General features: G+C 41.9%; 1 protein-coding gene across 1 annotated transcript in view; it reads left to right on the top strand.

Moving 5' to 3' along the window:
• LOC107283629 (LIM zinc-binding domain-containing Nebulette) overlaps positions 1-12,631 on the top strand; it is a 193,098-nt gene that overhangs the window by 70,301 nt on the left and 110,166 nt on the right. The window contains exon 3 of the mRNA XM_015811556.1: positions 7,701-7,785. Within this exon, the coding sequence (XP_015667042.1) occupies positions 7,701-7,785 (85 nt within the window). The remainder of the gene's footprint in view (positions 1-7,700; positions 7,786-12,631) is intronic.

The following is a 12,631-nucleotide window of genomic DNA, read 5'->3' as shown; positions in this document are numbered from 1 at the left end:
CGCCTTCTGCCACATACCTCCCTTCGACCAGTCCGCTCCCACAGATTAGGCCTCCTCAGGGTGCCGTCGGCCGGACAATGCCGGCTGGTGACCCCCAGGGGGAGAGCCTTCTCTGTGGCAGCTCCTACCCTATGGAATGAGCTGCCCCCTGACCTCCGTACAATGGGGGACATACGCCTCTTCCGCCGAGCCCTAAAGATCTATCTGTTCCAAGAGGCCGGTCTGGCATAAATCTGAAATTCTAAAATTTTAAATTGGGTATAATTTTATATTATTATAGTGGGTTTTAGGACAGGACAAATAATTTAATTAGTTTTGAATATTTTTAAATATTATGATATTGCCCGGACCAGAAGCCATGCCCGGACCAGAAGCCATGCCACCCGTACCGCCACTCTATTTTTCCCAGTCAGGTGCTTCCGGATATCGGGGTCCCCCCTTGCCTTCTCATTCTTCACATAGTGGAGTTTCTTCCCCATCGGATTACAAACAGCCAGACTTCCCATTGTTGGAGGAAGACGAGCCCCCTCCAGATCCTTCTCCACCTAGGGGTCTCTTCAATCCGGCCCCCTTTTTACCGCTGTTACGCAAGGCTAGCACGACGGCCACTATAGGGCCCGATCGGGTAGCTCAACCGGAGCCCCCGCCCGATTCAGGTACAAATCCAGTGTTCTTCGAAACAGTTGTGGCTCAGCACCACGTCCCTTGCCCATCTCTTTTCCTCAATGCCGTACGAAACCAATGGGCTTCACCAGGTACCTTTCCTTCTTTGGGAGGAATGGACAAAAAGCTATACAGTACCGCTTCAGATTTAACTGATGCACTGGAGATACCAAAGGTGGATGAAGTCTGGGCCCCCCTCCTGTCCTCGTCCGCAGTGTCGGGTGATATGGCTGAGATGCTAAAGACAGAAGATAGAAGATGGGAATTGGCCTTCCATAGAACTCACCAGGCAACAGCGTGGGCGATAAAAACGGCCACTTGCGCCTCGTTCTTTGTCAGGACTTCTCTTCTATGGCTCCGCCAACTTCAGGCCAGGCTTCCCCCGGAGAACATACGTACATCAAGATTTGAGTAAACTGGTGGCAGCAACAGAATATGCCTCTGATGCAACCTTGCAGTCGGCCAGGTTCTCTTCCAAGTCCCTAGCATCCAATGTCACAACACGTTGGATGCTATGGTTGAAACATTGGCAAGCCGACGCCAAATCCAAGTGGCGTCTGGCTGCGGCTCCTTATCAGGAAGGACGCTTATTTGGACAGGGCCCGGATCCTTATTTGGTTGAGAATAAGGACAAGTGAAAGGTCATGGCCCATCTTAACAGGCGGACGGACAGACGTGTTAACCCGTATACCCGCAGGCAGTCCTTTTGTCCAGGAACAGGCTCGGGAGCCTCACAGCTTCCCTGCCCCTTCTCGGTCAGACAGGACTGTCCGTACAATAGATCAGGTTTTAGACCCAGACAATAACAACAGGGCAAGGGGCACCCTCCCCTCCCTTTGAGGGGGAGGGTGCCCCTTTAAGAGATCTAAGTGACTCTCGGGCTGCCTCTCCCATAGATGGCAGGCTATCCCTCTTCTTCCATCAGTGGGAGCTCACCACCACGGACTCCTGGGTCCTACAAACCATCCAATTCAGCCTGTCCCTGGAGTTTGTGTCCAGCCCTCCAGGACACTTTATCCCTTGTCCGCAGTCACGGAACTTAGCCAAATGGGGTCCCATGCAAGAGGCCATTTGTCATCTTCTAGACATCAGGGCCATAGAACCAGTGCCGATTGGTCAGCAAGGACGGGGATTCTACTCCATCCTCTTTGTGGTCCCCCAAACCTCGGGAGGATGGAGAGCAATTCTAGACCTCAAAGGTCTGAATTCCCACATTGCATTCTAAATTCCCACATCGGAAATTCAAAATGCAAATGCTCCGATCCATCTTAGGGAGCGTCAGGAAAGGAGACTTCCTGACGTCAATAGACCTCACGGAAGCATATTTCCACATCCCCATCCTTCCCGACCACAGGCGGTTTCTCCGGTTCTGTTACATGGGCCATCACATTCAGTACAGGGCCCTCCTGTTTGGCCTCTCCTTGGCTCCCAGCACCAAGATCCTGGCAGTGCTTGCCGCACACCTAAGACAGGTGCCGATACGTATTCAATGCTACCTGGATGACATCCTTATCTAATCGTCATCCCTTCGGGTGGCCCAGTCGGATCTGGAATTGTCCATCCAGGTCCTTCAACAGCAAGGGTTTTCGGTGAACTTCCTAAAGAGTCAAACAACTCTCTCAACCCGGCTCTCACACTTGGGTGCCGTTATAGACAAATTGCCTGGTCGATTGCCTTGTCTATCTTTCCCAGGATCGTCAAGACAGTATCCGGGACCTGACACTCATGCAAGGACCACATGGTGCCGCTGGCTCTACTTTCACAGCTCCTGGGGAAGATGATTTCTTGCATCGGCATAATCCCTTGGGCCAGACTCCATTCAAGGAGTCTTCAATGGTTTCTCCTCCCCTTCCAGAGGTTGGGCGTCAGCTTATCCAACCGAAGGGTAAGAGTTCCTATTGAAACCTGGAGATCCCTCCATTGGTGGTTATCTCCAGTGGTAGCCAGAGGGTCACTATACAAGGAGCCCATCTGTCTTACGCTTACAATGGAACCAGTATGTTCAGCTGGGGAGCCCACTTCAGGTCTCAGTTCACGCAGGGCCGTTGGTCCCATGCGGATCTGAGACACAACATCAATTGGTTGGAGCTCAGAGCCATGCATCTGGCTCTCCGCCACTTCTGCAACGAGATTGCGGGGCAGCACGTGCTAGTCCTTACGGACAATGTGGCGGCAAAGGCCCACGTGAACCAGCAAGAGGGTACCCGGTCCAGGTCCCTCATGGCCGAGGCCCAGTTACTGGGCTCCTGGGCAGAAAGAAACTTTTCCTCCCTCAGGGCCGAACACATCTCGGGGGAGGCGAACCGGCAAGAGGATTTTCTCAGCAAGTCAACCGTGGATCCCTCGAAATGGCACCTGCACCCGGATCTCTTCGCAGAGATAACACAATGATTTGGGCAACCGGTCCTCGATTTGTTCGCTTCTCCAGCGAACGCCCAGGTCCTGAGGTTCTTCTCCCGGTTTCCATCCCCAAGGGCAGAGGGAGCAGATGCCCTTCGAGTCCCATGGCCGGGGGGATCTACTCTACGCATTTCCCCCTCTTCCTCTGATCCCGGCGGCCATTCGGAAGCTGCTGCAGGAACAAGCAGAGGTGATCTTCGTGGCCCCATACTGGCCTCAGAGACCCTGGTTCGCCGACCTCGTGAACCTCTCCTGCTCTCCCCCATGGAAAATCCCACTGGATCGCGTGTCTCTCCACCAGGGGGTTCTACAACACCCGGAACCCCAGTGGCTACAGTTAGCCGACTGGCACTTGAGCGCCGGATCATGACCCAGGAGTTGTTCTTGGCTAGAGCGATTTCCATGATTCAGGCATCTCGCCGGCCGGCGACCAATCGCATCTATGACTCCACATGGAGGAATTTTTGCCATTGGTGCGAAAGGCGGCAACTGGATATCTCGGACTTAACAATTCCACAGATCTTAGAATACTTCCTAGACAGCCTTGATAGAGGCGTAGCCCCTAATACCATCCATAGGCAGGTTGCGGCCCTATCGACCTTGCTTACCTGTGCTAATTCGGTCCCTCCAAGGATACGCGCCTTTCTCAAGGGCGCCACCAACAGTAAGCCACCCGTGGTACACAGGTATCCCTCTTGGGAATTACCTCGGGTCTTACGGGCCCTCATCAGACCGCCGTTTGAGCCTCTCACAACTTGTGCTCTGCGGTCCTTGTCCCACAAGGTCACCTTCCTGGTTGCTATCATGACAGCCAGGCGCATCTCTGAACTGGTGACGCTGTTGGTCAGGGATGACCTCTGTATCTTCCACCGGGACCGGGTGGTCCTTCGATTGGATCCCACATTTGTGCCCAAGGTCAACTCTCTTTTTCATAGGGCCCAGGAAATTGTTTTGCCAAACTTTTGTCCTAATCCTTCCCATGACTTGGAGCAGCAGTGGCACACACTGGACATCTGCAGGGCTCTATGTCGATACATCAAGCGAACGGCGTCCTTTCGCAAGTCCGAGGCCCTCTTTGTTTCCTTCCATTCTTCCTCTCTGGGCCAGAGGGTGTCTGTCTCCACTATAGGCAGGTGGATCAGGGCTTGCATTGCGGAGGCATACCAATCCCTTTCCCTGCCAGCTCCAAGTTGTATCACGGCTCATTCCACTTGCAGCACTGCGACCTCTGCAGCATGGGCCACTCAGGCGTCCATCGAGGAGATTTGCAGGGCTGCGACATGGTCTTCGCCCTTCCCATTTGTTCATCATTATAAAATAGTCCATTTTGCTTCCACGGACGCCTCCTTTGGTCGGAGGGTCCTTCAACAAATGGTGTCTGGGGAGGTGGACCCAGCCTTATCTGCTTCCCTCCCATTGGGACAGTGAGGCTTTGGTATGTCCCATTGGTGGATTCTCCATCTCCTGTGCTGGAAAAGGGGGGTTGTCTTACCTGAACGCCTTTTCTCAGCACGGAGATGGAGAATCCACTCCCACCCTTAGGTCCACACGGTCAGGGTTAGGGCTATGAGAGCTAACACCTCTTCAGCTGCTTTCGCCCTCGTCAAGACTGGGTCCTAGCCCAGCAAGGGGCGTGGCAAGTTTGACTGACTTGGTTTTTAGGGCAGGAAAACAGAGCAAACCCATTGGTGGATTCTCCATCTCTGTGCTGAGAAAAGGCGTTCAGGTAAAACAACGCCCCTTCCCTCACTGTTTCCAGGATGGCTTCGCGGGCCGCATCCGGTCCCCGGGCCTTGTGTTTGACATGTCTGTTCTATAGCATTAATTTCCCATGTTTTTATCTCCTTTAAAATTAGGGAAATTGACTAACTGCACATTAACTGCTCATTGTATGAACATATACTGTATATAGGTTTCATAGAATTGTTGAATATTCATATAACTCCTAGAAAATAAGCAACAATAAATGTCAGAATAGAGTAGAAATAAGCAAACCACATTGTGGCTTAGCATTACAATGGACTTATACTATTACCTAAACGGTAGCTCTTTCTAAACATATTTTTAATATAGATATACAGTAGATAACTCATAAAATAAAATTTCCTGGTTACAAGCTTTGTAAAAGTAAAGATCTGTGTGGCATCCCTGGGTTATTAAATTAAATGTAGTAATAAATAGTATTTGAGAGGAAATTAGTATTTCAAACTGAAGATAATATTCTAAAGGTGTGATTTCCTTTATAGTGCATTATTGTTAAGCACATTTTTATTGATGTAAGGGAAAGGTGCTGACCTTATTAACATTAAAAGGATGACCTTTGAAAAGGTGGAATATGAATGAACCCTTTGTGCACAGCTCATAAAGGGACTGAGTTAGCATTTAAAAGAAGACAGCTATCAAGATAGTAAAAGGCAAAACTGTATATACTCAACCAGACATTGAAAATCACTTGATGGAGGCTTTTTTCCAGGCTGTACTACATATTCTATTTAGCAGCAATACTGATTAGTGAAGGCAAATTGCTTCTCAGATTTTCATGTTTATGGACATATAATTCTCTCTCTCTCTCTCTCTCTCTCTCTCTCTCTCTCTCTCTCTCTCTCTCTCTCTCTCTCTCTCTCACGCTGTCTACCTACCTACCTCTCTACCTTTTGGTTTCAGAGCTAGTTTAGTGAAATGGTTAAAGCATTAGGCTAGAGATCATGAGATCATGGATTCCAGTCCTGCCTTAGGCACAAAGCCAGCTAAATAGCCCTGGGAGAGTCACTTTTTCTAGGAAGGAAGCAATGGCAAACCACTTCTGAAAAAAACCTTGCCAGGAAAACTGCAGGGATTTGTCCAGGCAGTCTCGAAGAACTGGAAACAATTGAATGGGAAAAAACCCACCTTGGTTTTGTTTCTTATTAATTTTGCTTTTGATTATTTATTTTCCATTTTAATGATGTTTTTGTTTTCTTCTTATTATACTGTCAAGCTTAATGCATATGTAATGTTTTGCTCATTACTATCTAAGAACACTGTGTGAGCCAATATTTTATTTATTTACTTTAATTCTTCTGCTTCTAAATGCCATAGGCTTGAAGTAGCTTACAGAATGTCACAGGAAAGATTGAAATAAAAATAAAATAAAAACAACCATAGACATAAACTTTCCACAAACTATGATTATACCATCCAGTGGGGATAAGCTAAACATCTTCTGAAAGCTCTAAATTTTTGCCTAGTAAGACACAGGATTATGGCTCCTCTCTTGTTTAAAAAAGTCTAGAACAAGCACTGGGGGGGTCTACTAAACTGGTCTGTACTAAGGTTGCAGTTTGAGAATGTAGAGGGACTTCAACCTAGGCTATGTTTGCAACACAGATCATGGCCACTATTTATGTTGCTCCCCAGGGACATATATATTTAGAAAAATGGGAGAATGGGTGTTAGAGTGGGGGCCAAAGTGTCAAACTAATCTCTATCATTGGAACTGAGTTCCTTGCACTTACCTAAAAGTAAAAGCTTAATTTTAAAATAGTAAAATAAAAGCCATAATATCACCTGCTTTTTTGATGCAACATATAGGTTAGCCTTAACATTAGCAAATAAACTCCCGAAATAAAATAGTTTGAGTGCATATTACAGTGCAACTGTTATTTGATATTTTAAAGTGATTTAAGTGAATAATGTCATAATTATTTTCAAAAATTGCTCATTTATAAAACTGAGTGATGACAGTATCTTAAAAAATTATGATCTGCTTGTGGGCTACCATGTGTAAGAGACTGAGAGTCCTTTGGATATTTATTCCTAAAAATTGATCGTTAATTGATTAGTCAAGAGTTTTTAGACATAGTGGTGCCTCAGTACTCATCATTATTTGGCTTTGGGAAATAATGATGAGTACCAGAATTTTTTATCCCATAAGGAATAATGTAGTGAGTCACAATCCAGCTGACACGGACAAGTTCTAGCTTGTGCTTCAAGTACCAAACAAAGGATGAGTACTGGGACGAAAATTTCACATCAAAATACATTGAGTACCAAATTTGATGAGTTTCAAAGCAGTTATGTACCAAGGTATCACTGTAATTGGTAAAAATGCTATATATGAAATTATTACATCCACAAAAACTATGCAAGATGCTTATACTTCAGGAAGCTCTTATGAACAGGTCAAACATATGTGTTTTGGAATAATTTTGAGAAGAAAATGTACCTAAAAAGAATTTAAACAAAAATAGGGTGATAAGAGGAATTTAGAAATAAAGAAGAGAAACACTAATAGTATCACAAACTCTTTCTAACTCAGAAACACCATTCTCTGCTTTCATTTTTTATTTTTTTGTTTGAAAGAAGAATTTATTAAAGAAAAAGAATAATACAACTGTGAATAAATAAGGGTGTTTTGGTTGTGAAGATGCTAGGCTTTAGAATTTGAAAATAAGTACAATCACTAATCTCGTTAAATTATTGTAATGAGCCAGAACCAGGCTAGTAACAAATAAGTTATCAGTCAGTTATAAATTACTACTACTACTACTACTACTACTACTACTACTACTACTACTACTACTACTACTATTATTATTATTATTATTATTATTATTATTATTATTATTATTATTATTATTATTATTATTTTGTTCCAGACACTACCCAAAGCAGTCCTTTACTACAGTGGCAGATACACCTGAAAATATTCGACTAAAACAGCAAAGTGAATTACAAAGTCAGGTAATCTTTGCATTATTTTTTGTACATTAAGACTAATCAAGGATAATTTTTAAAATGATCCCTGATTACTTATTTAATTAATAATTAAATGATTACTGATTATTAATTTCCATTGGCATGAAGCGTTATTTGAAAATGATGGTTCTTTTTTAAAAAAATCTCAAATACAAGCTTTCTTTGTTCCTATTTTCTTATCTTAACATGTTCCCTAACAACTCAAAGATATGATCACCTCTATATTTTGTTTGTTATATTTTGTTTATTATTTATTAATAAGAATACTTATTGAATTCCTGGTTCTCATTACTGATTGCAAATAGAACTCCCTTGACCAAGACTTAACAATTTAAATCAGCTGATAGCTAATTCCAAGAAACATTAATCTTCCTGATCAGTAAGGCTAATAACATCTTGAATTGCTGAAATTACCATTTTTTTGTTTCCATGTGTTAACTAAAGCTATTGGATCAAAGAAAAAAGAAATCTTCGATAACTTTTCTAAATATTTAATTTTCTTCTCAGATGTTCTAGCTCAGTGATGGCGAACCTTTTAGAGACTGAGTGCCCAAACTGCAACCCAAAACCCACTTATGCATCGTCGAGTGCCGGATGGGTGTGGCCCATTGGCTGAGTGTGGCCCATTGGGTGGGCGTGGCTGCAGTGGTAACGGCAGACTGGGTAGGACTAAAAAGTTCAATCAATCAATTCCAACTTTGCAAGATCTTTTTTTTTCTCACAAGAAGTTGAAATTGACTGATTGAACTTTTTTTTTTTTTTGCACACGGTAGCGGAGGCCTAAAGCAAAAAGGTTTTATAAAACCCAGCTGAAGACCTAGGACTGGGGCGACAGCGCACGTGCCCACAGAGAGGGCTCTGAGTGCCACTTCTGGCACCCGTGCCATAGGTTCGCCACCACTGTTCTAGCTAATTGTGGGGATACTACACCATTCCAATCACTCATCAAACACAATTTTCATATGAAAGGTTTAGAATCCCATAAATTATGGGAGACAATAACATATCCTTCAGATGCCCCAAAATATTTTTTCTTTCTTTCTTGTGGATTGCAAAACGTTGACCTTTTCATATATTGTTTGAAAAAAAATGGTTCAACAATCGTTAGCTATGTTGATGATTGCATAGTTTATATATTTAATGTATATTACATTTGAATAGGTGGCCAAAATAATAATTTGCCACAGCTTATTTACACAATCAATTTAATAGATTGCAAGAATTGTGTCAACTGGTTACTCTGTTATTTACAAGTTATTTTAAAATTTACTGTTATCTTGATATTAGTTATTCTACCAAATTTGTATGACTACCAGTTTTGATAATCATTTCCTTCTTCTCTCCATCCATGTAATGAATGAAATTACTAAAGAGAGGAAGAATAGCTATATAATTCCCCCCCTACTTTATTCTATTAAGTTGTATGAGTATATACAGGCATTCACACAATATAGAATAAAGTAAGGTAAATGATTAAATGGTCAGCCTGGTTACATATATTCACTAAATGCAACAAGAGAAGTTTGGACGAATATGTGAGTCAAATTTGCTTTGTTCTTTTTCTTATTCATAGTGTATTTTTTTTTAAAAAAAAATAGCTTATACTAAATAATCTTTTGCTCCTGTAAAAATACAAAGTATACATTTGTTTATTCAAAATCAAAGCTGAATGATTTTTTTGGTTTTTTAATCAATGTTTAATTTCCCCTTCTTTAGAAGGTTTTTTTTATATTTTGCAAAATTTCAGACAACTACTTAATAGCATAGAAAGGATATAGAAAGCTCCAACTCTTTGTTGCTGTATATTGATCATCTGGGTTTTTGCAGTCCAGATAGAGTAGTCATAGTGTATTATGAAATTGATGCTTTCATGCACTTCTGATTTAGCATTTAGGTTTCAGGGTTGTAAATGATAAGTCACTCGTCCACTGAGAGTCAGATGATTAATGAAAAGACCACAGCATTTAATCCACACATTCACTGGTGTGAAAATATTCAGGTGTTATGTGAAATCCTGATATGAAAATAGAAATTTGAAAACAGTGAAGTGTGAATCAAGGTGGTGTTTTTGACATCAAAAACTCTAAAGTGACAAAATATATAAAAGGGTAGGAAAGATGATATAATTGAACTGGAAAAATAAGAAAATTCACTATTAAAGAAATAGGGATTACTTCTTCTAAATATTATTTCCACATGTTCTATATATTTTATAGAACATATTCATTTTTTTAATTTTGGTACCTGTGTATGATTATAATGACTAGCCACCTTATGAGGTAATCACTTATATGGTTCAGTGAACATATGTGCTTTTCCATATTCACAGCTGTATACGAGAACTCTATATTTAAAAACTTTTGATTGTAGAAATGTAGGCTAGAGTCTAGATTATATTTTAATTCTTATAGATGTATATTATTCAGGACTCTCTCCTGATTATGAACTGGTGGAGATAATACTTACATTTCTCATATTTTCTTCATTCCAAGTGGTGTCCAATCTGTTTATGCATAACCTAGTTGACATCTAGGTTTGAATATGGACAATATTATAAATTACCATTTTGCCCAAGCTATTTCAGATAGCAATTGTTACAATATAGTAGTACCTACTACATCCTGTAATTAAAAATCTGGTAATTTATTTTAAGCTAAACAGGAGAGAAAGTAATTTTCTATTTGGGTGTATTATAAGGATATTTACAATTAACAATTATTTTAACATTCTAATGTAATAGAAATGTTGGATTTGGGTTTAGGGGGCACCTACACATATTTAATAATAATAATAATAATAATGATGATGATGATGATGATGATGATGATGATGATAATGATGATGATAAAGTTGGAAGGGACCTTGGAGGTCATCTAGTCCAACGCCTTGCTCAGGCAGGAAACCCTATACCATTTCGGACAAATGGTTGTCCAGTTTCTTCTTAAAAACTTCCAGTGTTGGAGCATTCACCACTTCTGGAGGCAAGTCGTTCCATTGGTTAATTGTTCTAACTGTCAGGAAGTTTCTCCTTAGTTCTACGTTGCTTCTCTCTTTGGTTAGTTTCCACCCATTGCTTCTTGTCCTGCCTTCAGGCGCTTTGGAAAATAGCTTGACTCCCTCTTCTTTGTGGCAGCCCCTGAGATATTGGAACACTGCTATCATGTCCCCCTTCGTCCTTCTCTTCGTTAAACTAGATATACCCAATTCCAGCAACCGTTCCTTATATGTTTTAGCCTTCAATCCCCTAATCATCTTTGTTGCTCTTCTCTGTACTCTTTCTAGAGTCTCAATATCTTTTTTACATTGCGGTGACCAAAACTGGATGCAGTATTCCAAGTGTGGCCTTACCAAGCATTGTAAAGTGGTATTAATACTTCACATGATCTTGATTCTATCCCTTTGTTAATGCAGCCTAGCACTGTGTTGTCCTTTTTGGCAGCTGCAGCACATTGCTGGCTCCTATTTAGGTGATTGTCCACTAGGACTCCGAGGTCCCTCTCACAGTTACTACTATTGAGCAAGGTACCACCTATACTATACATGTGTATTTGGTTTTTCTTGCCTAAATGTAGAATCTTGCTTTTTTCACCATTGAATTTCATTTTGTTAGATAGCGCCCAGTGTTCAAGTCTATCCAGATCCTCCTGTATCCTAAGCCTGTCTTCTGGAGTGTTGGCTATTCCTGCCAGCTTGGCGTCGTCTGCAAATTTGATGAGTTCCCCATCTATCCCCTGGTCCAAATCATTGATGAAGATGTTGAAGAGCACTGGGCCCAGAACAGAGCCCTGGGGCACCCCAATACACACTTCCCTCCATGTAGATGCGGTTCCATTGAGGACCACACACTGAGTATGGCCGGTCAGCCAGCTATGGATCCAACTGGTGGTGATGCTGTCTACCCCACATTTTTCTTTCTTGTCAAGTAGTAGGTTGTGATCTACTTTATCAAATGCCTTACTGAAGTCCAAGTAAATGATGTCCACAGCATTCCTCTGATCCACTAATTTTGTCACTTGGTCAAAGAATGCAATAAGATTTGTCTGGCATGATCTGTTTTTGACAAACCCATGTTGGCTTTTAATAATGACTTTGTTTGCCTGTAGGTGTTCGCTGATTCGTTGTTTGATTATCTTTTCCAGGATCTTCCCAGGTATTGAGGTCAGGCTGATAGGTCTGGAATTTCCTGGGTCCATTTTTTTCCTTTTTTGAGGATGGGAACTACATCAGCTCTTTTCCAGTCCTCTGGTAGTTCCCCTGTGCTCCAGGATCTTTGAAAAATATAGTTTAGTGATTCTGAGATCACATCTGCCAGTTCCTTGAGAATCTTGGGGTGTAATCCATCTGGTCCTGGCAATTTGAACTCGTCTAGGCTGGACAGGTGTTCACTTACCATTTTCTTGCCTATCTTAACTTGCATTTCTATTCTGTTTTTTGTGGCACTATTTTTGATAGGTTGGTCTGTTTTTTCCCTTTGTGTAAAGACAGATGCAAAAAACAAGTTAAATAGTTCTGCTTTCTCCCTATTGCTAGTCACCTTCTTACCACTTTCACCCACTAATGGACCAATTGTTTCCTTCACTTTTTCCTTGTTTTTTACATGTTGAAAGCAGCTTTTTTTTTGTTATTTTTGACTTTGGTTGCAAGCCTTAGTTTATTTTGAGCCTTGGCTTTACTTCATCTTTGCAGGCTTGGGCTATTTGCTGATATTCTGACTTAGTTATGTGCCCCTCTTTCCACTTTCTATACTTGTCCTTTTTATCTTTCAATTTGTCAGAGAGTTCTTTATGCAGCCATGCTGGTTTCTTTTGAGAGCTGTTATTTTTCCTCTTTT

This window comes from Protobothrops mucrosquamatus, unplaced genomic scaffold (genome assembly GCF_001527695.2).
Source record: "Protobothrops mucrosquamatus isolate PMUCROS unplaced genomic scaffold, P.Mucros_1.0 scaffold45, whole genome shotgun sequence".
Classification (NCBI taxonomy): domain Eukaryota; kingdom Metazoa; phylum Chordata; class Lepidosauria; order Squamata; family Viperidae; genus Protobothrops; species Protobothrops mucrosquamatus.
This window is presented reverse-complemented; position numbering and strand designations above follow the sequence as displayed.